Here is a 22,303-nt window from a genome sequence, read left to right as displayed (position 1 = left end):
TAAAAAAGGTTTAGACTTAAAAGGAAACCTCAAGATTTTGATATCAATTATAAAATGAAAAAAAAAATCAGATTTTGATGTCAATTAAGAACCTAAAATTATCTCAAAATAAGTAGTTAAATATAGACAATTAAATTAACATGGATGTTAATCCACTTTCAAAGCCATACAAACTCGTCAACACGAACCTTACATATCCATTTACTTGTACATTCTCTCTTTCGCTCAGCAGAGCAAAAAGTAGAACAAAGTGGGGTTAGCGGACAGAAATTCGATCGAACAAACAGGAGTTGGTTAGTGCCTGATGGTTAACTCAGCCCTAAGATGGAGAATACCATTTATGAAATAAAGACCGTCTTCAGCCATGAAAGAAATCCAGGGTATAGCAAATAAATTCCGGTACCCAACAGCCTTGCCGCCGGTAAATGTGTAGTTGCCTTTGTATTTGCTAACAAACTCGTCTGTTGGCTTTGACCTTGCTGCAAATTCATAGTCCACCGTGAAACTAACCGTACCCTTCTCCTGCATCCCTAAAAACAAGCCGAAGCAATGGAAAGAGCTCTGCTGGTCCATGTTGCAATGGGCTGACAGGAAGAAACCTTGTCCGCCCAGGTGGAAAGCCTGAGAATAAACCCGTCCTGATGGGAATAAATTTGCACACTCTTCCCTCTTCAAGTCCAGGTACACAACACATTGCTGACGGGGGAGTTCAAATTCTACCACCTTAACAGGTCGATACTTGTAAGCTCGCTCGATAAAGTGACTGTTCAAGCTGGCAGACTCCTCTGTGGCCAAGCTTCGTTGTCTATGTGGGGTTTCAGCCTTGAAAAAGAGGGCCTCAAGTACAAGCTTAGATGAAACCTCATGATCAAAATCGTTACTTGTTAACACCTTCTTAAGCTTCCTGCAGGTCATATAGGGGAAGCGAATAAAGCGTACAAGGCGTGTACCAAGAACTTCCTTACGGTCTTCCAACTTTGGGTACTGAGCCCTAGCCCACTTCAACACAAAGTCATACACAGCATCTTCTGATGCAATTTGCAGATCATCACTGGACAATATTACCTCGATCCCAGCTAGTGGCAAAGCCATTACCTCTTCTTGGAACCTGGTCAAATGTGCTCCAAAAGAATAAGCACCTAAATATGCATTATTTCTACTTTGACTATGGCCCAAAGAATAAGATGGGCAAAAAGGGAAAGGAGAACAAAATTTACACTGCTTGGACTGTTCTCTTGTCATTAACATTACCTTTCCACCTATCCTTAAGCTTTCCTAAGACTATAGCATTAAACCTTTTTTAATTTTTCTTTTTGAAAATGAATGTTAAAGCCAGTAGTCCATGTTAATAATGCAAAATTTCAGAACAAGTGGATCCGAGGAGCTCAAAAGAATATTGCTAGGACTGTGTAAGATCGAGACTGAAAACTTTTCAGATTTCAGTCTTACGGACAGTTCAAACTACATAAGGTATGTAATCAAATAAGAATTTAAATAAAACTATCAATTCCAAGTCAGAATAGAATAAGAAGAAAAACAAACAGCTCGGAGAACATGAGCTTACTTGGTAATGTCTTTGTATCGGGCAGCGAGGTACTGCTTTGCAGCGTCAGTCAATGGTTGGACAGCTTCAGCCATTATTACACTCGATGGAAGATCCAAATAAAGCAGAGCTGACTCTGATGTCATAGATAAATTGCGCAATAGCCGGCTGCAGTATCTCATACAAGAGGCAACCTCAAATTTGTCAGCAGCCATTAGCACATCAAGCAATTCAGGGGCTGTGGTGACAGATAGTTTGTTGCTATACATAAAATTCAAAAGCTCCATGAGAGCAGCTTCCTCTGTACATAATTATGCAAAAGTCGTTATTTAACTTGGCTTGCCCGCCTTTGCTTGAATAAGAAATATAACCAAGAACCATATATTGAAGGGCATGCATACCAGAGGCATCGATTCTTAAGGTTACATGTCGCTGCTCCGACTCCCTCATCCCATTTGAGAAAAGCTACAATTTATCAATAAACAAGTAAAAGAAAAGTAATTATCAACAAAGGGGTGACAAATATTCTTGCAAGCTATATTTGCGCTCTTGAAACACGTTCTCTCATTCCGTTTTCAATTGAAAAGCTTTAGAAGAAAAAACAATCTCTTACCTTGTAAAAGAATGGACTTTTTGCTGCTAAAATGACAGAACTGATATGCAATGTTTTCACTCTATGAACTGTAGAACAATCCATGTTCCAGCTTGATTCGTTGTTATTTGTATCCTCATCACCTACAAAAGTTCAAAGCAAGATCGGAATGTGTACCATGGCAAATAGCAGTAAATGAACCAAATTGTATGTTGTCCAAAGTCTAAACAACATCAAAACCTGAATGAGTTTCTTCAACCATTGCCGTGGGCTCCTCATCTTGATTCTCACAGCCTCCACCATCGTCCATATCAGGCAGGTTGTCATTTAAAATCTGCTCCTCAGGACATAAACTAAGATCCAAAACTGGAAAAGAAAATCAAAAGCGTTAAAAATCAGCCTACAATACGAAACGGACTACATTCCTATATATAATGTCGCAAAGATTTCAAGACAGCACTGGATTACACAAAATGTGAGTCAAATTTAGGAACATAGCAATTTTGCACAATATTTTCTTTACAAAATTTTAAATTGATAAGTTTCTTCTCCTTACCAACTCAAGTTCACAGAGAATCTCCTTCACAAATTAAATAAGTATGCTCCAAATTAATATTTTCTCAGCTAGCCAAACAGAAGTAATAAGAGACTTCAAAGAAATGAGAAAGAGAGGAACAAAAACAAACCTGTTTCCTTCTTAATATCCTCTCGACTCCTTTTGCGGTCGCGAGCCCAATCGGCGATGCTGGAGCAACCCTCTCCATCAAGGCGGCACCGAGGGGGTCCACCTATAATCTCAATCCGAAGAAGCCGGTCGGAGAAATTACTATCGTTGAAAGCAAAAGCGAAATCGCCATCGGAGCTGGAGGCCCCGCGCGAATAATCGGAGACCATCTCAGTTCTCGGGTCAAAAAGATCCAAATTCAATTGATCTCTCATTGATTCCGATCCCCACCTAACCCGAAAAGCAGATGAAATGAGATAGCAAAACAAGAGAAAACACCTAGAAATTATGAAGTGGAGTTCTCCAAACTATGGTTTTCATAACCGAACCAGTTAAGGAACTGGTCATGTTATCGATTTACTGATTTATTCGGTTGAATTAATTTAACCGGTCAAAAGAATAGAATGACATCATAATTATTTAAAAAATTAAATAAAAATATCAAAAATATTTAATAAAAATAATTTTGTATATCACAAGTCATATTCAAAACAAATCATAACATATATAAGTTAAAAACCATAAAATCAAGTGAAATAAAATGATTCAAATTAACTACAATATAATATTTAAGGTAAAACATATTAAATAATAAATATAATTATATAACTATAATCAAAAAATAAATTTGGGGTTAAAAAATCATAATAATATGATATTGTTTGATTTAATTTAAAAAAATAATAATCCCACATGGCTAAAAAACATAGAAGAGCGTCTCAAAAGTCTAAAAAGTAAAAATATGAGAACAAAACAATCTCACATGGCTAAGAAACATAGAAGAGCATCCCAACTAACTTCTATAAATAATAGAGGTAATTTGACATTCAAAATCATTGAGTTTTTTTGTGAGCATTGAGTGAACTATTCTTTCACTTCAATCAAGCTCAAATTTTAGGCTTTAATTGAGCTTCTAATTTTTTTTTTGAGTTCAAGCCTTTTTGAGTTCAAGTTTCAATATTATATTTCGAGTTCGAGTTGAACTTGATAATTTTTAGCTCGTGAGTTTGAGTCGAGTTGAGCTTACATTTTAAGTTTTCAAGTTCGAGTCGAGCTCATCAATACTCGAGTTCGACTTGGCTCGTTTAACAAACGATGTCGTTTGGTTTAATTTTAAAAAATAAAAAATAAAATTGGCAGTTTTTTTTCAGTTTTCAGCTGGTCCGGTTCGAACGGTTTAGTAGTTCCGGTCGGTTCACTAATAAATGTTTAACCGGTGTAGATTGAATCGGACTAAATAACGATTTTCGATTGAATCGATTGAACCAATCGATCCGATCCGATTTTCAAAACACTGCTCCAAACTAAAAGGAGGGAGGAGATGGAAATAGTGCTTAGGATCCAAATTGTAAATAGCCATAAAAAAATTGAAGACAGCTTTGCATTTGCAGCATAGTTTTCAGAACCGGACCGATTAACGAACCGGTCATATTATCGGTTCAAAGGTTCAACCGGTCGAACCGGTAGGAAGAATCAGACGACATCATAATTATTTAAAAATTAAATAAAAATACCAAAAATATTTAATAAAAAATAATTTTTTATATCACAAGTTATATTCAAAGCAAGTCATAACATATATAAGTTAAAAACCATAAAATCAAGTAAAACAAAATGATTAAAATTAACTACAACATAATATTTAAGGTAAAACATATTAAATAATAAATATAATTATATAACTATAATCAAAAAATAAATTTGGGGCTAAAAAATCATAACAAAATGATATTGTTTGGTTTAATTTAAAAAAAAACAATCACACATGACTAAGAAACATAGAAGAACATCTCAAAAGTCTAAAAAGTAAAAATATGAGAACAAAACAATCACACATGGCTAAGAAACATAGAAGAGCATACCAACTAACTTCTATAAATAATAGAGGTAATTTGACATTCAAAATCATGGAACTTTTTTGTGATCATTGAGTGAACTATTCTTTCACTTCAATCAAGCTCAAATTTTAGGCTTTAATTGAGTTTCTAATTTTTTTTTTTTTTGAGTTCAAGTCTTTTTGAGTTCAATTTTAATATTATATTTCGAGTTCGAGTTGAACTTGATAATTTTTAGCTCGTGAGTTTGAGTCGAGTTGAGCTTACTTTTAAAGTTTTCAAGTTCGAGTCGAGCTCATTAATACTCGAGTTCGACTTGGCTCGTTTAACAAACGACGTCGTTTGGTTTATTTAAAAAAAAAACAAAATTGGCGGTTTTTTTCGGTTTTTTCCCCTTTTTTTCTGGTTTTCAGTCGGTCCGATTCGAACGGTTCAGTTGTTTTGATCGGTTCACTAATAACGGTTCTACCGGTGTAGATTGAACCGGACTAGACAATGATTTTTGATTAAACCGATTTAACCGATCGATCCGGTCTGATTTTCAAAACACATTTGCAGCCTTTTTGTAGCAAGAATTTGTTTGAACTATTTTTCCATTTCTTAAAAAAATTCATTTGTTTGGATTTCTGGTAGTGTGGCTTCAATTTATCTGCACAAATCTGTTGCTCCACCACTCAATCGCTAAAATTATAATACACCATAAACTACCTTTTCTCTCACTTAACCTTATCTTTGTTTATGTTTTAGTTACTCGTTCAGTTTTTTTTATGATTTTATCACCCAAATTTCTATTTTTGTTGTTAATGTTAAGTGTTTAAGGGTTTACAATTTTAGATAAATTTATAAAAGGTTTAATGATTTATTTGTTTTTTAAAGTATATTTTACTAAATTATTCTTAATTTTTGAGGTATTTTGTATCTTTAATTTTAAAACTTTATCGATCAATCTAAATGATTAAATAACAATTTTAATGATTGACTTTAATAAAAATGAATAAATTATATGTTAAATAACACATTAAATCCATATATTACCCCTTGTATTTGTCTATTATTTTGACTTTTACCCTTAAAGAATCTTTTATTAGTTAACCCTCTAAGAATTTACATTGTGGGTTAAAAAGCGTCATATGATAATTTTGAAAGATTAAAAAATAAAATTATATAATTAAGGGTAAATATGTTAACAAAATATTCAGAATTTAAGTTATGTGTATTAATAATATATTTTATTATTAGTTAATTCATGGACTCACCATTTAAAAATATCTATAGTAGCCTTCAACTAATTCATCCACCCAAAATTAACTAGCTGACATATGGGTATGGATGGGTAATTGGACACATGGAATGAGTCCGGACGAGTCGGGTTTTCAATTGTTTTGATGTTGATTTTAAAATTGAAAATGAAATTTTAATCTCTACTCATTATAATATTTAAAAAGATTTATTCGTCTTATAAAAATTAAAATTATTTTATGTCCTGGGTAGTTTTATTTTGTAGAAAAATTATCTCCAATGACTCTAAATAACCTCAACAGCTAGAAACAACTACAAATTCGTTCTAACATATAAAAATAAGTCGATGATACTTGAAGAAGGACAATAACACTTATTCAAGCAATCAAACACAAGATAAGAGCTTTTAATTCTTATTTTCATTTTTTTGTAAATATTAGTGTTTTAGTGAACTTAATTTTGTAAATACCCACCTTGTAAGGGTTTTATTGTTTACATTTATTTTTTTCTTTTTATAAAGGGGAGTGATTATAGCTTAGTCTTTGAAAAGCTAAGGAGTTTGTAAATATTATCTCTTTATCATTGAAAAAGAAAAAATAAATTATTGAATTTGTTAGAAAATCCTTAGTGAGAAGCTAAGATAGTGAATGTAGACTTGTTTAAGAAGTCGAACCACTATAAATCTTTGTGTAAAATTCTTATCTTTTTTTACTCCTTACTCACTAAACTCAAATTGAACAATTCACCATCTCTTAACACTTTTCGATTGATCATAGAGTTTCATCAAATATCCTAACAATAATATATTTTCTTATTAGTTAATTCATGGATTCACCGTTTAAAAATATCTAGAGTATCCTTCAACTAATTTATCCACCCAAAATTAATTAGCTGACATATGGGTATGGATGGTTAAGGGACATGGAATGAGTCCAGACGAGTCGGAATTTCAATTGTTTTGATGTTGATTTTAAAATTGAAAATGAATTTTTAATCTCGACTCATTATAATATTTGAAAAGATTTATTCGTCTTAAATTTTTTGGTGAAGATTCATCCTAATTTATTTCGAATTAATTTTCTTATTTGTAACATGTTTATTTAAAAAAAATGTTTTCACAATAAAAACAACTCAACATACGATTAATCCATATATCTTTTAAATTGGAAAGTAAAATAATTAAGAATTGGGTTAACCCGTTGAAGTATTAAAGGGGTGTTTGGTTCAAAAATATAAAATTATATGTAGGAATAAAATTATTATAATGTAATATTATTATGGGAATATTGTATTATATTATTTGGTTTTTTAGCATAAATATAAGATTATAATGTTTGGTTTGAGAAATATAAGATTAATTGAATGCATATTTTACTAAATTATCTAATATATATTATTTTCTATAGGGACTCGAATTGCATTTTTCTCCAATTGGGAGTCTTGTAAACTCAAAGGAGGTCGGCCACACTAACTATAACAAAAGTAACAGCCCAAATTAATCTTAAAGGTATATATATTCATATCTCTCCATCTATCATATATGATTAATTGATTACTAACATTCGATGGTCAAAGAATCCTCACACAACAGGTTGACATAATGGCACCATTTTCAAACCCTTCTGGATCAATGATTCACTTGCTCTAACTGCATCATGACAAAAGGCCAAGTTATGTTTACAACATAAACACAAAGCTCGAACGGCAACACAATGGGGGGGGGGAGAAAATGGTAATATATATCAACCAGTTTGCCGAGTCCCTGTTTACCTGAGAAACCCAGAGGTAAGCATGAACTAGTAGATACGTACACCATTTCGTTTCATCGTTTTAGACCCAAGGAAACTCCTTTATGAACCAGAAAACAACATTAATTGAATATGAAGAGAAAAGTACTGTATCTATAAACCAAAAATGTAGTCACCTCTTGTTGGATGCTGGCCCAAGGATTAGGTTAAGCTAACGTTGATTGATAAAATAAACATCGGGTTGAAGTTTAGAAAGAGGTATGGAGAAATGGAGCTCCCTTCACTCCAATACCAAAAATATGAAGGCAAGCCACGTCTCCTAGCTCATGCAAACCCTTCGCCTGCGTGGGCATGGCAGAGCAGGGCAGGGGTATCCATGAAGTAGCAGCCGTAGCAATTCTGCCAACACTTTTCAGCGTTGAAGTGTGGAGAGCTCCATTGAGCACCACCCTAAATCCATAACCCAAACTCCCACGGGATGGACACTAATGCTCCATCTCTTTATAGCTCCTAGAATTGTACTATAATATCTGGAGTATTTATTTTCATACATGTACAAAATCTACTTGGATTTTTTTCCTTTTTTCTCGCAGAAAAGTTGCATGTTATTCACGCGTGGAAAATTAGCTTCTAAGCACATGATAATCACCTTTTTCCGTTTCACACCAATGGTAAACTTATTTCTTTAACCAATAATAATTCCGTTTCACCAAAGGTCAAAGTTATTTATTGAAGGGTAAAGTACACAAATGGTTACTTGACTATATGTATTGTTTTATTGAATCCCTCGACTATAAGGTAATATTTTGTTGAGTTCCTTGACTATTAAAAGTTACAAAATGATCACCCGACTATTTTATGTGTTTCTAACTCATCATTTTCTATTAAAAATTTGACGACCATCTAAGCTAGACGTTAACCTACTGAATGTGGTATAATAAAATATGATCATAAAATCTTAAACGACTATCGTATCTCAATCAATATGTTAACATCCAACTCATGCTATCATCAATTTTTTAGCGAAAGGACGATTTTGGAACATATGAGTAGTCAGATGACCATTTTGTAACTTTTAATAGTTGAGGGACTCAACAAAGTAACACCTTATAATCGGGATACCATTTTGTAGCTTTTAATAGTCGAATGACTTAATAAAGAAATATACTATCGTCGAATGACCATTTGTGTACTTTACTCTTCATTTAACTAATAATAATGAATAATTTTATTGAATAAAGAAAAAGATACAATAAAGGTTTTATAAAATTTATATTAGACTATTAACTTATTTTTATTAATCATCATAATGTATAAACTAGTAACAAAAGGGAAATAGGACTATACAAGAAAACAATTAAAAATACAATCAAAGAATTCAGGAAAATGATTGATACAAATAAATATTATTGACCGTAAAAGTATTTTCTTATTGCCATTACATTACATCAATGTTCTTCCCTCATGGTCAAAAGCAACAAAGAACTATCAAATTTCAAATTCTTTTTTTCTACAATGTTTATATCTTAAACATGCACTGATTATCAAAGAAACTGTAAACTCTGCAGAGATTACAATCTAGAAGGTTTGATGGTGTTGATTTCCATGAAGGGTAGCAGCATTCTAAGTGATCAATGCTGTCGTGGGATAACGGTTAATTTTTCATTGCATATCTAACTCCTTGATTATAGGCCAAAAAAGAAAGTTATTGTACATTAAACTAGAACCAAAATCCTCGGTCTCGATGTCGATCTCTGTCGACCACATCTAACATGAAACCTACGTCGAGCCCCTCGCGGCCTTTGCTCGAGATTGCCGGGCTTCTAGTCTTGCTTCTAGTAGTTTTGCTTTCAGGGTATACTCCTTACAACCTGGAAGCAAATTCAGACATGCATCTGTTTTTTTGAAATCAGGAGAGGTCACATTCGAGACCCGCTGTCTAGCTGGACTTGGTCGATCTTTTAGTACAGATTTAACATATGATTCTTCCCTCAAGCTACACTCAGGATGAACTTTGTCACCATCTGAGGACAAAGAATGGTTCCTGATTAAGCAATCAAGCACATTACTCGAGCTCAGTCCATGGCTTCCATTCCGTTTCACTTTATTATCGTGGATAGGCTTTACGGTAGACATTTGTTCATCGAACTGGGCTCGAAAACTGCGAGATTTACTGCCCGCGATGGCATTGTCCCCATGAAGTTTACAGCTCCCCTTGCTTTGGACTCTGTTGGCAGTTTTTTAGGGTTCGTAACACTGTGAGTCGTTATCACTGGAATATTCTTCATCAACTGCACCTTGAGGAGCACTAGCAGCCTCATTTAATGGGAAGGACTCTAAAGCGTGTCGATGTGAGCAATTCACTTTAAGATCACTTTTCCTTGACCCAGTGGAGCGTCTGGCTTCAAGAAAAGATTATATATCGACGCTTAACATGTCGACAACTGAATTCTTTTCTTTAGTATCAGTTTTCCCTTCGGTTAGCTTCATCTGCATCCGCTCATCAAGCCATGCCTCTGAAATATGGAGAATTAGCCGCTCTGGGTTTTCTCCATCAACGTGATCAATCTCATGCCTGTGCTTAAGGAACCGCACCTCCTGTTCGTATTCTCTTATTCCCCTAGCAAACTCATCGCACAAGTTCTACAACAGAATTCGTCCTTTTCTCTCCCTCTCAAGTTCTTTCAAAGCATTAGCAAAAGACGATCTCACCTCCGAGAGTTCTCGAGCTAGCTTTCGGTGCATGCTTTCTGAGCGCTTTCTTAACCTCCTCTCCTTTTCCAGCTCATCTCTCACTGGCTGAACGGCAGCTTTGATTCTATCTTGCTCTTTGTTCTTCCTAACAAGTTTATGCTCCGTAACTTGCTTCATCAAATTGTCAATTTCTTGCCTTTCTGCTTGCTTTTCCCGCAACAACTCTTTGATCTGACCCCGAGAATGATCCAGCTCCATTTTCAGAGCACTTACCAATGACTTGTTTGAGCACCTTGAGCAACTCCGTTGATGTCTCAAGGCTATAACCTGATCTCTCGGACCTTCCCTTAAAATCCAAAGAAGTATAAGGTGCTGCCTGCAAAGAGAACAACTATGAATCCATGTAAGCGATACTGTTGCAGTAAATTATCTGCTTCTACTGAAAATAAAAGGTAATGTCCTTAATGACCGAGGTTAACGAGATAATTAACAGTAGATGCTCTACTTTGCAAATGGCTTTAAAGAAAAGAAACCAATCAATAGATTACTGGGGATAGATGTTGACCTCCGGTGAGCTTCCGTAACTAGCTGGAGATACAGACTGTAGAGCACGGCCATTTCTTTCAACTGATCGACGGTGTTGCATCACTGATGCCCCAATATGTCTCCTCGAACTACTTGCACTTGCTGTCTGACATTAGATTCAGGGCAAAATATTTATTATAAATATAAGTAGACAAGGCTACGCAACCGTTTGATTAAACAAGGGTCCCTTCACCTAAATATGATCGACAAGGCAGGTTTTAGAGATGAGAAATCGATTATTAGTTTGCAAGAAATTGGCAATGTATCTCAATCAAACAATAAAACCAGTGAAAGAATCACATAAAGCACAAAATTATAAGCAAACGAACCCGTCAATCAAGCAGCAAAGAAAGCAATTTCATGTTCCTTTTTTGACACCGAACACTCAAGGTAGACTTTAACTAGTACACAGCTTGGAAGGCAGCATTAATCCAAAGACGTGGCTTTTCAGTTCAAACTAGCCATAGATGAGCAGCAACTGGTACTTAAAGGAAAAAACCAGACACGAAACACCGAAGAATCTCGACAGTTAGTGTCAAAAAAGACGCAAAATCTTCAGCATTCACAGCAAAGAAAAAGCAGAAGAAAGAAAAAAGGAAGGGTTAAGACAGATAGAGAACAACAAGGAACACCAAGACAAGGGACCGCAAAGTAACCGAAACAATTAGAATATAGAAAAAAGCATAACCTTTTTCTTTCTTTAACAAATAAACAATTTACCACCCCCACTTAAACTCAAAACTTGAAACCAAAGAACCGCCAAAGCTTAAAACTTTAAGAAAAAAATAACTGGTACCCGTTCGAGGGGAGTATGAGGAGGATCAACAGCAGCAACAAAACCCTTGTCTTTAGAACGGTGTAGGCGAAGGTTGGCAGATCCTTTGCGCATACTGGGAAGTGGGTAATGAGGGTGAAGTTCCCTAAGATTAGTGTTAAAACTGTGATGACCACAGTTCTGGAAAACCAGAAATCAAAAGTGAAAGCAAAGAGAAAACAGAATGTAGGCTAAAAAACGACGTATTAGCCTTGATCCTAAGATCTATTAATATAGCCATGCTGATTGCTGGGTTACCACTGTAAGTTTAACCCAATGTACAGCTGGCTTAACCACCTAACAACCTTCAACAGAAAACAGTTATTAAATGCAGCAACAAACCGTTCCAGCTGCCACACCTTCCAACTGATATTACTTACTCCTCAACAATTAGCACAGAGTTTTCTGGCAGAAATAGAATGTCCAGTGGAGATAGTGGCATTTTGGGAAGAGAACTCGAGTCTCCAAGTGGGAGGAGTAGAGGGGCCAGCTCTTTTCCCTGACAGGATCACGCCTTTCAACTTTTTCACCATTAAAACTCGATTTTCTCCTTCACTCTCCACACTCTTTTCTTTCCATCACCTCTCTTTCTCCCTCTCTGTGTTTTCAAAATTTCAAACTCCTTCACTATTTCTCCTTGGCTTTTTTTTTTTGGCTCGCGTTCTTCTCTGCTTTGTGGTCAGCCTCCCAAGACTCGAGCTTTCTTTGGTGCTTGTTGTGGGCATGTGCGGCCCTTCCTCTGTTTTCTTCTTTTGCCTATCTGTCTTTTACCCTTTTTTTTTTGGCTCCTTAATTTGGGACTGACATTACTATCTACTCATTGCCTTTGGATTCCCTTAATTCACATATCTATATCATATCCAATACATCTTTTATGAGTTAAAACTTAAAACATTTAATTAATATTAATTTTAACTTTAGTTTTTGAATAATTATTTCATAAAAATATATAGGATAAACTACACTTATGACCACTTAAATATATAAAAATTTAATTTAATCATTGATATTTTAACTTTGTTAATTAAATCACTTTAATGTTTAAACGAGATCAATCAAGCTACATATTGTCAACGTGTGACAGAGATGTGGCAGGTAACAAAAGTAGTATAGTTACATATTTGATCCTCGATACTTAAATATTCTATCAATTTATCCTTTAATCATACAGTAACACGTGTCATCATCTGATTGGAGAAAAAATAAGTTATAAAGAATGATGTTGAAAGAAAATATTGATAGGTAAAAGTAAAAGAGTAAATAAAAAATCTGAAGAAACGTGGAACCAAGAGGAAGATGATTAATGAAGTATAGTAGGCAGGCTTAGAAAATTAAACAAAGACCCTATTTGTACTATGCATGTATATTCCATATTGTTTAGAAGCTTTGCATGCTAGAATTCGTTTTCACCATAATTTAGTATCGTGGAGAAATCAAGAGGACAGCACAAGGAGACGGACCACTTGAAAAAAGTTGTTCCATCTTTTATCTTAATCGAATGTGGTCCAGACTAAACCTCACGCAGCTTTAATTTATAATACTAACACATTCCAAACTACAATATACCCACCCGATGACATAACATGAATCGATGAATGTTTGTCTAGTATTTACTTGCTTAGGGTTTTCTTTTTCCTCAACATGGTTGGTCGTTAAGTTATTCAACAAGGTAGATAATTCTTTTTCTAATTTAAGGTCGTTATTCATTGCAAGATCTTCATCATCTACAATTTGTAAAATAGAATTCTTGTTAACTGATGCCCGAGATGTTAGCTCGGTTAGACTCGGTAAATTTAATGGGAGATATTGAGAAAACAGTTTTGAAGGGTCTACTTCAAATTTTCCAAAATTTTGGATACCTAAATATTTAAAAAAATTAATGAAGTTAATTAAAATTTGTATAAACTTTTAGTGTGCTAAATAGCAATTTTCCAAATTTAAAATAGGCGGTAATTACGGTTAAGTTAGTTTGGGATTTTTAGGAACAAGTTGCCACATATGTTGATCCAATGTTTTCTCATTCCTTTATATTTGGACCAGTAATTTTCCACGTTAAGTTACAACTTAATCCCTTCTTCTAACATTGTTAGTCTTTTACTTAAGGACCAGTAAAAATGCCACGTTTAATATTTACAATAAATTTAAATTTAAATAATAAAATATAATTTAAATAACTCAAGGACCAATATGGAAAGAGTAGTCAAATTTGGAGACTAAATAAGCTTTATCTCAACATATAGACTTACACAGCTAAATTTTGTTAATTCTTTGTATATAATATTTATTAACTCATGACTTATAAATCGTTAAACCGAAAGATTTAAATATTCCTCAATTAGGTTAACTTACCAATTTTTGTGAAGTATAAAGATCAAATTAGTACAAAATAAAAAGACTTGTTAGTTTCTGTAAAATATAGGGATGAAGTTTGTAGTTAGAGCAATAAATATATGTTTGGATTTTGAGTACTTTGGCAGGCAGGCGTGTTCGAAAAGCGAAAATCAAAGTATTTATGTATGGAGTATCCATTTTCATAAATGGGCAGGATTTATCTGCTTCTACAAGCTGTGATCTTTTCTTCTTTTTGTTTTTCTCGGTGCTGCAGTGGTATTATAATAACTGAAAATGAAAGCCAATGGAAAAGAAAGGAAGGAATGGTGGGAAATTAAGGAGCGAAATCGAGTCTTGGTTCGAAGCAAAAACCGGTGAAGAGCTGAAGGGGAAATTTCTTCGACACCGGACACTTTGGCGCCCATTTCCATAGTTTCAGGTTCATGTCGAAAACAAGAAGTGCTGGAGCACCGTAACTCTGGATATATATGAGATTGCCGGTACCGCTGCTAGCGAAAACATCGTCCAACTCGCCGAATCCTTGAAAATACTTTTGGGGCACGCGAGCAACCTCTATCCAATTCCTCCCTTCAAGAACCCAGATTCCGATCCCCTTGATTATATCAGGCCGATCTTTCTTCCCGATGCCTCCGACCATCACCAGCTTGTCCTTTAGGTTCATCAGGCGACCACAAGTGAGAGGGCCAGGTACCGGGATAAAACTCCTAATCAACGGAGATGATCGACTAGAGAGACTATATGTAACTAGGCCATGTCGATTCTCTGGTGTTCCAACCCCACTTGAGTAAACCAGAAAGTATAAAACCCCGGCGCATATCACACTTTCTTCTCCACCTCTCCAACCGGTCAATACCTCGGTCAAGGAGGTAGTCCACATCATTGTTTCCGAATCATAAATATGAATTGAAACGTCCCACTGGAAAAAATTACTAGGCACTTGTTTAGACTTCACAATGGATGCAGTATAACTGTGTGATGTCCTATTTACTGAGATCGACATTGCACTATAATCGTGGAATTTCAGACCAGGGGGATTCTCGAGCTTCTTGCAATGTTTGGTGATTGGATTGCAGACATGCATCTCATTTTTACTGTCATTGTCCATGAAACAAACCAAGCCATGTGATGAAGCAATGAACCAGTTAGGAGTCTGAATGCAAGGCAGTTCAATGCTGTACCACTTCCGAAGAATCGGGTCATAGGCAAAACCAACCGGTTCATCACAACTTGTAAACATGAAATACCAGGGCTTTTGCAATAGGACATCCGAAACGTTCCATAGGAACCGTCTGGAATTGACGATCTCATGCCATCTTCTACACACAGAACCAGCTCGGAAAATGCTAGCAATTGGGAGATAAGCCAAGATCCGTTCCAGCAAGTCATCAGGCAGGAATAACTCCATAGAAACTAAATTTGTTTCTTTGTTACCTTCATCGTTAAGTTCCAAAAACGAACCACGGGCACCGATTCCTTTCGGCATGTCATCAAAGCAATGGCTGATCCATGAAGTCTCACCATTCATGACGAAGAGCAGCTAAAGAAAACTCCTGAGAATTCGACAAAAACAATATCGAATTTCTTCACAAAAACAAACCCAACAGGGAAAGAAACTAAAATCGAATCAATCACCTCATAACACAATCAATCATGAAGAAATATGAAAACACTTGAGGCTTCTCCAAGTACAAGTCAAACAACCTGAACGCATTACAGATTGCTTTAACAAAGGCATGATAAATAAAAAAAAATTAAGGCATCAAATCATCTGTATGAAAGCTAAAACGCACACATAGAAGGAGATAAAAAAAGATTCAGAGAAAAAATCAGTGAACATGTTAAATCAATGTTACCCCAAAAGGAGGGCAATGCCAGAATTCTGATCTTTAAGAGGGAGATAATATCAAAGACTGGAAATTTAATCAAACCCCATTTATAAATTTGAGAAGATCTTATCATTGGATATATACAGAAGCGAAATCATTGATTACTTAAAAAGGAGAAAAGCATTTACAGAGAGTAACATCAAAATAACATAAAAAGGAAACAATTTTTTTAGCCAGATTTCTTCCCAGAGCAAGAGTGTTTTAATCCAAAACAAGTTGTCTTCTTTTTCAGCTAAATAAACAACCTTTCATGGATTTAGCGACCCAAAAAAAATATAAGAACCAAAAACGTTTTGAGAATAAATAAAATAATGTTAGGTGGAAAAGGAGAAGTATTAGGCCATCCTTACCTATCAATCAAACATCAGATGCGAAAACCTCACAAAACTAAAAAAAAAAAAAAACAATAAGCATCACCAACTAAAACAAAACATCATTTGATTAAAGGCAGACAAACGGATCAAATAAAATAAATGAAAAATTTCAAGGAAAAATAGACATAGCCACGAACCTGTAATGAAGCTGATTCTGAGATAGCCGAAGAAATGGGTGTTGGTAGATTCAGAGTAAGTTTCAATATTTACCATGAAACAAAAGGAAACCCGGTAAATAAAAAGAGTTTTTAAGGGGGGAAAATCAGATTATTGGAAGAGAACAGTGAAAGGGCCGCTCTTGAATTGGATGATAATCATATTCCTAAGCAAAACCCATTGTTGAGAAATGGATGTTTCACTGTTTGCAACAAAACAAGAGGCAAAAAACGACAGACAAAATAAAGAGAGGGCGGTTTTTGTAAAGGGCGTTTGTGCTCATGAATACGGAGTAGTGACAAAGTAAACAAATAAACCGAGGGAGGGGGAAGAGAGAGGTGGCGAGTGTGGCACGTGGTATACTTTTATTTTCGTGAAAAAATGATTATCCAAATATTATTTTTATATAATTCTTAATTATTAAAATTTATAAATAGTCAGTTAATTATTTATATGTTCTAAAATTATTTTTTTCGATAAAAAGTGACGAGATTAACGTTAACTTGCTGATTGAGATATGTTAAATCGAATCTTAAAATCTCAAACGATTATCATATCTTAGTCAGCATGCTAACATTCAACTCAGACGATCATGATTTTTCTTTTCAAAAAGGACCAGTTTGGAACACTTGAATAGTCATGTAATCATTTTATAATTTTTAATTGTCGAACGACTTAATAAAACGTCATATAATTAAATGAACATTTTATAACTTTTAATAATTAAAATACTCAACAAAATAATACCTTATAATTGGATTATCTATGGTGTACTTTACTTTTTTTTGTTTTTGGATATTTTTATTAATAATTACGGTAATAAATAGTACCAAACAAAAAAATTATCAAGCAAGAAACTATTGATGTTTTATAGTTATTAATTTGATTTGTATTATCAAATAAAAGAAAAGAAAAAAATAGTGTCTGTTGAAAATATTTTTATATTTTGATATAACAAATTAGTTTAAATAAATTTTAAGATTTTACAAACGATTTTCTAAATATATTCGATTCAATTAATCGAATATCAAATTATTACTCCAAGTCTTTTAAGATCAATTTCAAACCTTACTAAAATGTGTAAAATTGTTTTGAACCAAAAATCAAGCCTAAAATCAATTTTTCAGAGTGATACACCGATGCACCAATCCATGCATCGATACACCATGAATTAAATTGAACATTGAATGCATTTCATGCATCGATGCACATACCATTGCACCGATGCACTGAGGATTTTATTAAAACATCAAATGCATTTGATGCATCGATGCACCAGCCATGCATCGATGCACTCTGACTATTTTGAAACATCGAATGCACTTGACATCGATGCACTCTTAGTGCACCGATGCACTAAGGGTCTAACGGTCAAAATATTTGAATTTTACACTGATGCACCGATGCACTATGGGTATGTATCGATGCATTGACGCTCCCAATTGTTTTTAATTAATTGTTTTCACACTTAAACGACTATTTGACTCCACTAATCATCCCCAACGTTCAGAAGTGATTCAAGGTGTATTTAAGCAAGCTTAGAATCCAATGATCAAAAACAAAAGAAACATCAAGCAATTATAATCAAGAGAGAATCAAAGAGAAAGCATCAAACCTCAAGTTTGAGCATTTCAAGCCTATTTTTCATTCAATATTCATTTTGCTTTCAAGAACACTTATTGTGCTCAATTGTATTCATTCTTGAGTGTTCTTTTCTTTATTTTAGAATTGTGCAAACAATCTACCTTGTGAGGATTTCCTTGTAAGTTTGCAAATTTGTATTGTTCTCTTTGGGAGAGAGTGTTCTCAAGAATTTGGGGTATAATTCTTGAGGGATTGTAAGGTTATTATTTGTCCTCAAAAGAAAGACAAATTAGTGAATTTGTGGAAAATCCTTAGTGTGGATAGCTAAGGTAGTGGACGTAGACTTTGGTTGAGAAAGTCGAACTACTCTAAATCGCTGTGCAATTTCTTTCAATTTTTTACAAAAGCTTCCACCAAAATTTTTATTGCCAATTCACCCCCCTCTTGACCGATTTCGTCAATCGATTAACTCAATAATTGGTATCAGAGCCTAACTCATTTGAAGGTTTAATCGCCTCTTGAGTCGATTCGGGAAGAGTTATATCCATAATCAAAGTCATAAATGGCCTCTACTTCAAACTTCGACTCCGGTTTCGGTTTGATGCCCGTCAACAAGCCTCATTTCTTCAATGGGACTAATTATGCCTATTGGAAAAATAGGATGATGTACTTCATTCAAGCAAGTGACATGGGAGCATGGAATGTCGTAGAAGAATGATACTTCAAGCCTCTCACTCATCCAAGATTATGGAGTGAATGAGAGACAAAAATGTTCCAGCTTAACTCCAAAGCCATCCATATCATATTTTGTGCTCTTGGACCAGATGAATACGGAAGGGTTTCATCTTGTACAACCGCCAAAGAAATATGGGACAAACTTCAAGTTACTCATGAAGGTATCAATGAGGTAAAGAAATCTAAAATTAGTATTCTAACACATAGCTATGAAAACTTCAGGATGAAACCAAATGAAGATATCAAAGCTATGACGGATAGAATCTCAACGATTATCAATGGTCTCAAATCATATGGAGAGATCATTTCAAATGAAAAGCTTGTGAGGAAGTTAGTCTATTCTCTCCCAAAATCGTGGCAATCAAAGAAGACGGCAATCATCGAGTCTAAGGATCTAACATCCTTAACTCTTAAAGAGCTAATCGGTTCACTCCTCACTCATGAAATTATGCTTGAAGATGAGGTAAACCTTTATAAGATTAAAGAGACACCAAATGAGAAGGAGAAGAAGACAAATATTGGAGTTGCTCTCAAATCCACAAAAAATGAGAGTAATTCGGATGAAGATGACGATGACGAGGAAAGGGCATTGTTTTCCAAACGGTTTAGAAAAATGATGAGACCTTATCGAGGAAGAAAATTCAAACGAAATGAAGGCCTAAAAATGAACCAAAAGAGAAGGACCCGATCATTTGCTATGAATGCAAAAAGCATGGGCCTGTCAAATATGATTGCCCACAACTGAAAAGAAAGGGTTAATCAAAGAATAAGCACAAGGCTCATGTGGCTACATGGAGCGATGAAGAAGGTTCCGATGAAAAGGAACAAGAAGTAGCAAACTTGTGCTTGATAGCATTCGGGGAAGATTCTAAGGTAACCTCTAACTCTTCTGATTTTGATGATTTATCCTATGATGAGTTATTATAGGAATATAATGGGTTGGCTACGGATTATGAGAAATTGTTTTTAAAATATAAAAATGATGTTTCAAAATTAAAAAATGAAAATAACCTCATATCCAAAACCAACAACGATCTTGAAAGTAAAATCAAAGATTTGTAAATCAAACTAGAAGAGTTTGAAAAGAAAATTTTGGATTTGCAAAATTTACTTTCAAAGGTCAATGATGATCATCAAAAGAAAATTGATGATCTTGAAACTTCTTTTGATAATGTTGGAACAAAACGTTTTGAAAATTGAGAAAATTCAAAATCCAACTTTGTTAGAAAAAGTTTTAAAAACTACAATCATAGAGGTCCCCAAAGAACCTCTAATGGAAAAATCGTTAGAAGTATATGGGTTCCTAAAGAGCTCATTACTACTAAAGATAAGGATATCCTACACAAATGGATACCTAAGGGGACTAGGATTTTGGAAACTAATGAATATGGACCCAAAAGATTTTGGGTACCAAAAATTAGAAATTAATCTTATGTTTGTAGGAAAAGGAGCATTGCTACAAGGCACGGGAAACAAATCCAAACTCATTGTACCTTGATAGTGGATGCTCAAGACATATGACCGGAGACAAAAACTGGTTCAGTGAGTTTAAAGCCAAGAATGGAGGAGAAGTGACTTTTTGTAACATCCTAAATGACAGGTTAGTGACTAAATTGTAAACATTCAGAATTTGGTGATTAAAGTAGAATATTTATATAGTTTAAAAATAATTGTTAGTAAATATGAAATGAATTTAAGGACAAAATGGTCATTTGCAAGGAATAATAATTAAAAAAAAATTAGGCTATATTATAACCCACGTGGGGCTTGAGTAGGAAACAAATGTTTCCAGATTTTTCTCATATCTTCTTCCTTCTTCCTTATCTTCTTCACTCTTCTCTTCTTCCAAACGTAAAGACCCAAGCTTAAGGTAAGAATCTGAACCTTGGTCGTTTCTTTGATTTTTTAGCTTGGAAATTGAAGTTTGGATGTTATATAAGCTAAAGGAAAGCTTATATGACATTAAGACAACAAGATAAGTGTTTTAGAGATAGATTTGGAAAATGAGTTTTTAGATGAAATTTTGATATGGATGAGTTTTTGAAGTTTGAATAAGATTTTTGACTTGTCAATAAGTTAATTAAGGAATATGGATTGTTAGAATTGATTAGTAACATGTTGAAAATTTGGGTATGATTTTTAGCTTTGAGAATTGGAATGAAGTATTGGAAATAATAAAGTGTTGAAATGGTAGAAGTTAGTTAAAATGGTTGTAACTAAGTTTGGTAGGATGGAAGGAATTGTGTATGAAGAAAATTAGCAAAAATGGAGGATTTTCATATTGGAACAGTAAATTTATGGGAAAATTTACAGATTATACAGAGGGAATCGATACCCCTGGGGGAGGGATCGATTCCCCCTAAAAGAAAATGTTGAAGTTTGGTTTATTAAATTAGTTTAAGTTGTTAGTATCAAATTGCAAGGGTTAGTCTTCTAATAAATATCTTGAAAATTATGTTTATGTAGATCTAAAACGTAATTCTATACTGGAACAATCGAAGAGTTAGGATTGAAACAACGAAAGCGAGGCCAAGGTGAGTGCCTATTTTAAGGGCAGTACAATGGAATAAGACTTGTGATAAGTCTAATCCTATGTTGATTTTTATAGAACAATAGTTATGAACATGCATACATGATAATTATTATGATATATGCATAAGGTATATATGCTCATATGATTTGATAAATGATATATGTGAATAAATTCAAATGTATATGTGATATGATAAGTGACATGAGCACATGAACATATGAAATATAAGAATGATGCCCATAGTATACGATATGAGAACTATAGGTATAGTTGGCATGCCAAGAGTCGAGGGTTTCATAGGTCCTTCGGGACAACTCATAGGTTCTTCGGGACAAATTCACAGGCCCTTCGGGACAAATTTCATATGCCACTCAGTGGGACTTATACGAGCTGTGGTGACAGCAATAGTGCACAACCTCAATTTACTCAAATACCTTGAGTTCTCAGTAATGTACATTGGCTTATAGAAAATTATCAAAGGTAATTGCATTATTATTGCTAAATGTTATATCATTGAATGGATAGATTACATGTTCATATTTATAAGGAATACATCATCATCATATTCATATACCTCACTAAGTCTATGACTTAGCGTGTAAGTGATTTACACGTAGGTACAGAAAAGTAAGAAGATCGATCTTAAGAGCAGCAACGCAGCATACCATCATTAGGGGATCAAATCAGAAGTGAACAACAAAGTATGTATTTTTGTTGTATAAAGTATGTTGGCATGTAATAAGTTGTTAGTTACGAACGCTCTGATCGACTTTTATAATGTTTTGAATGTAATTATGTAAGTGTATAGTAATGAACGGTTGAATTTGTTTACGAATTTTAAGTGCATTGTTTTGTTTGTTTCGGAAGTACTGTAGCAGGGGAATCGGTTCCCTGTAGCAGGGGAATCGA

The 22,303-nt window shown here is 34.3% G+C and overlaps 2 protein-coding genes and 1 pseudogene across 6 annotated transcripts; all 3 read right to left on the bottom strand.

Moving 5' to 3' along the window:
* Window positions 1-101: 101 nt before the first annotated feature.
* On the bottom strand, window positions 102-4,525 carry LOC120141102 (BTB/POZ domain-containing protein POB1-like). Of its 3 annotated transcripts, XM_039156039.1 has the most exons (7): window positions 4,155-4,184; window positions 2,822-3,160; window positions 2,376-2,501; window positions 2,157-2,278; window positions 1,945-2,008; window positions 1,565-1,844; window positions 295-1,108 (listed from the first exon to the last, which is right to left on the bottom strand). In XM_039156039.1, the coding sequence occupies exons 2-7, from the start codon at window positions 3,072-3,074 to the stop codon at window positions 295-297; spliced, it is 1,659 nt and encodes a 552-aa protein (XP_039011970.1). In that variant the 5' UTR covers window positions 3,075-3,160; window positions 4,155-4,184. The 3 variants fall into 3 exon arrangements, with proteins under 3 accessions (XP_039011972.1, XP_039011971.1, XP_039011970.1); XM_039156041.1 differs by lacking the exons at window positions 2,822-3,160; window positions 4,155-4,184 and adding an exon at window positions 4,503-4,525 and having other exon boundaries at window positions 102-1,108; window positions 2,376-2,508; XM_039156040.1 differs by lacking the exon at window positions 4,155-4,184 and having other exon boundaries at window positions 102-1,108; window positions 2,822-3,074.
* Window positions 4,526-9,326: 4,801 nt separating this feature from the next.
* On the bottom strand, window positions 9,327-10,763 carry LOC120141137 (annotated as a pseudogene).
* Window positions 10,764-14,310: 3,547 nt separating this feature from the next.
* On the bottom strand, window positions 14,311-16,778 carry LOC120141040 (F-box/kelch-repeat protein At3g61590-like). Of its 3 annotated transcripts, none has more exons than XM_039155984.1 (3): window positions 16,524-16,778; window positions 15,759-15,827; window positions 14,311-15,676 (listed from the first exon to the last, which is right to left on the bottom strand). In XM_039155984.1, the coding sequence occupies exon 3, from the start codon at window positions 15,649-15,651 to the stop codon at window positions 14,440-14,442; it is 1,212 nt and encodes a 403-aa protein (XP_039011915.1). In that variant the 5' UTR covers window positions 15,652-15,676; window positions 15,759-15,827; window positions 16,524-16,778; the 3' UTR covers window positions 14,311-14,439. The 3 variants fall into 3 exon arrangements, with proteins under 3 accessions (XP_039011915.1, XP_039011916.1, XP_039011914.1); XM_039155985.1 differs by lacking the exon at window positions 16,524-16,778 and adding an exon at window positions 15,980-16,459; XM_039155983.1 differs by lacking the exon at window positions 15,759-15,827 and having other exon boundaries at window positions 14,312-15,676; window positions 16,524-16,775.
* Between the last annotated feature and the right edge of the window lie 5,525 nt (window positions 16,779-22,303).

This window comes from Hibiscus syriacus, unplaced genomic scaffold, assembly GCF_006381635.1.
Source record: "Hibiscus syriacus cultivar Baekdansim isolate YM2019G1 unplaced genomic scaffold, ASM638163v2 tig00110793_pilon, whole genome shotgun sequence".
Lineage (NCBI taxonomy): Eukaryota > Viridiplantae > Streptophyta > Magnoliopsida > Malvales > Malvaceae > Hibiscus > Hibiscus syriacus.
The sequence above is the reverse complement of the archived record's forward strand: the minus strand, read 5'-3'. Positions and strand labels throughout refer to the sequence as shown.

Bases quoted from the DNA above. Each gene is read 5' to 3' on its own strand.
- LOC120141040 (XM_039155984.1), bottom strand. From the start codon at position 15,651: ATGAATGGTGAGACTTCATGGATCAGCCATTGCTTTGATGACATGCCG.
- LOC120141102 (XM_039156039.1), bottom strand. From the start codon at position 3,074: ATGAGAGATCAATTGAATTTGGATCTTTTTGACCCGAGAACTGAGATG. The intron at 1,845-1,944 runs GTATGCATGCCC...AATTATGTACAG, and splicing joins CTTAAGAATCGATGCCTCTG to AGGAAGCTGCTCTCATGGAG. The intron at 1,109-1,564 runs GTAAGCTCATGT...ACATTTGACCAG, and splicing joins CGATACAAAGACATTACCAA to GTTCCAAGAAGAGGTAATGG.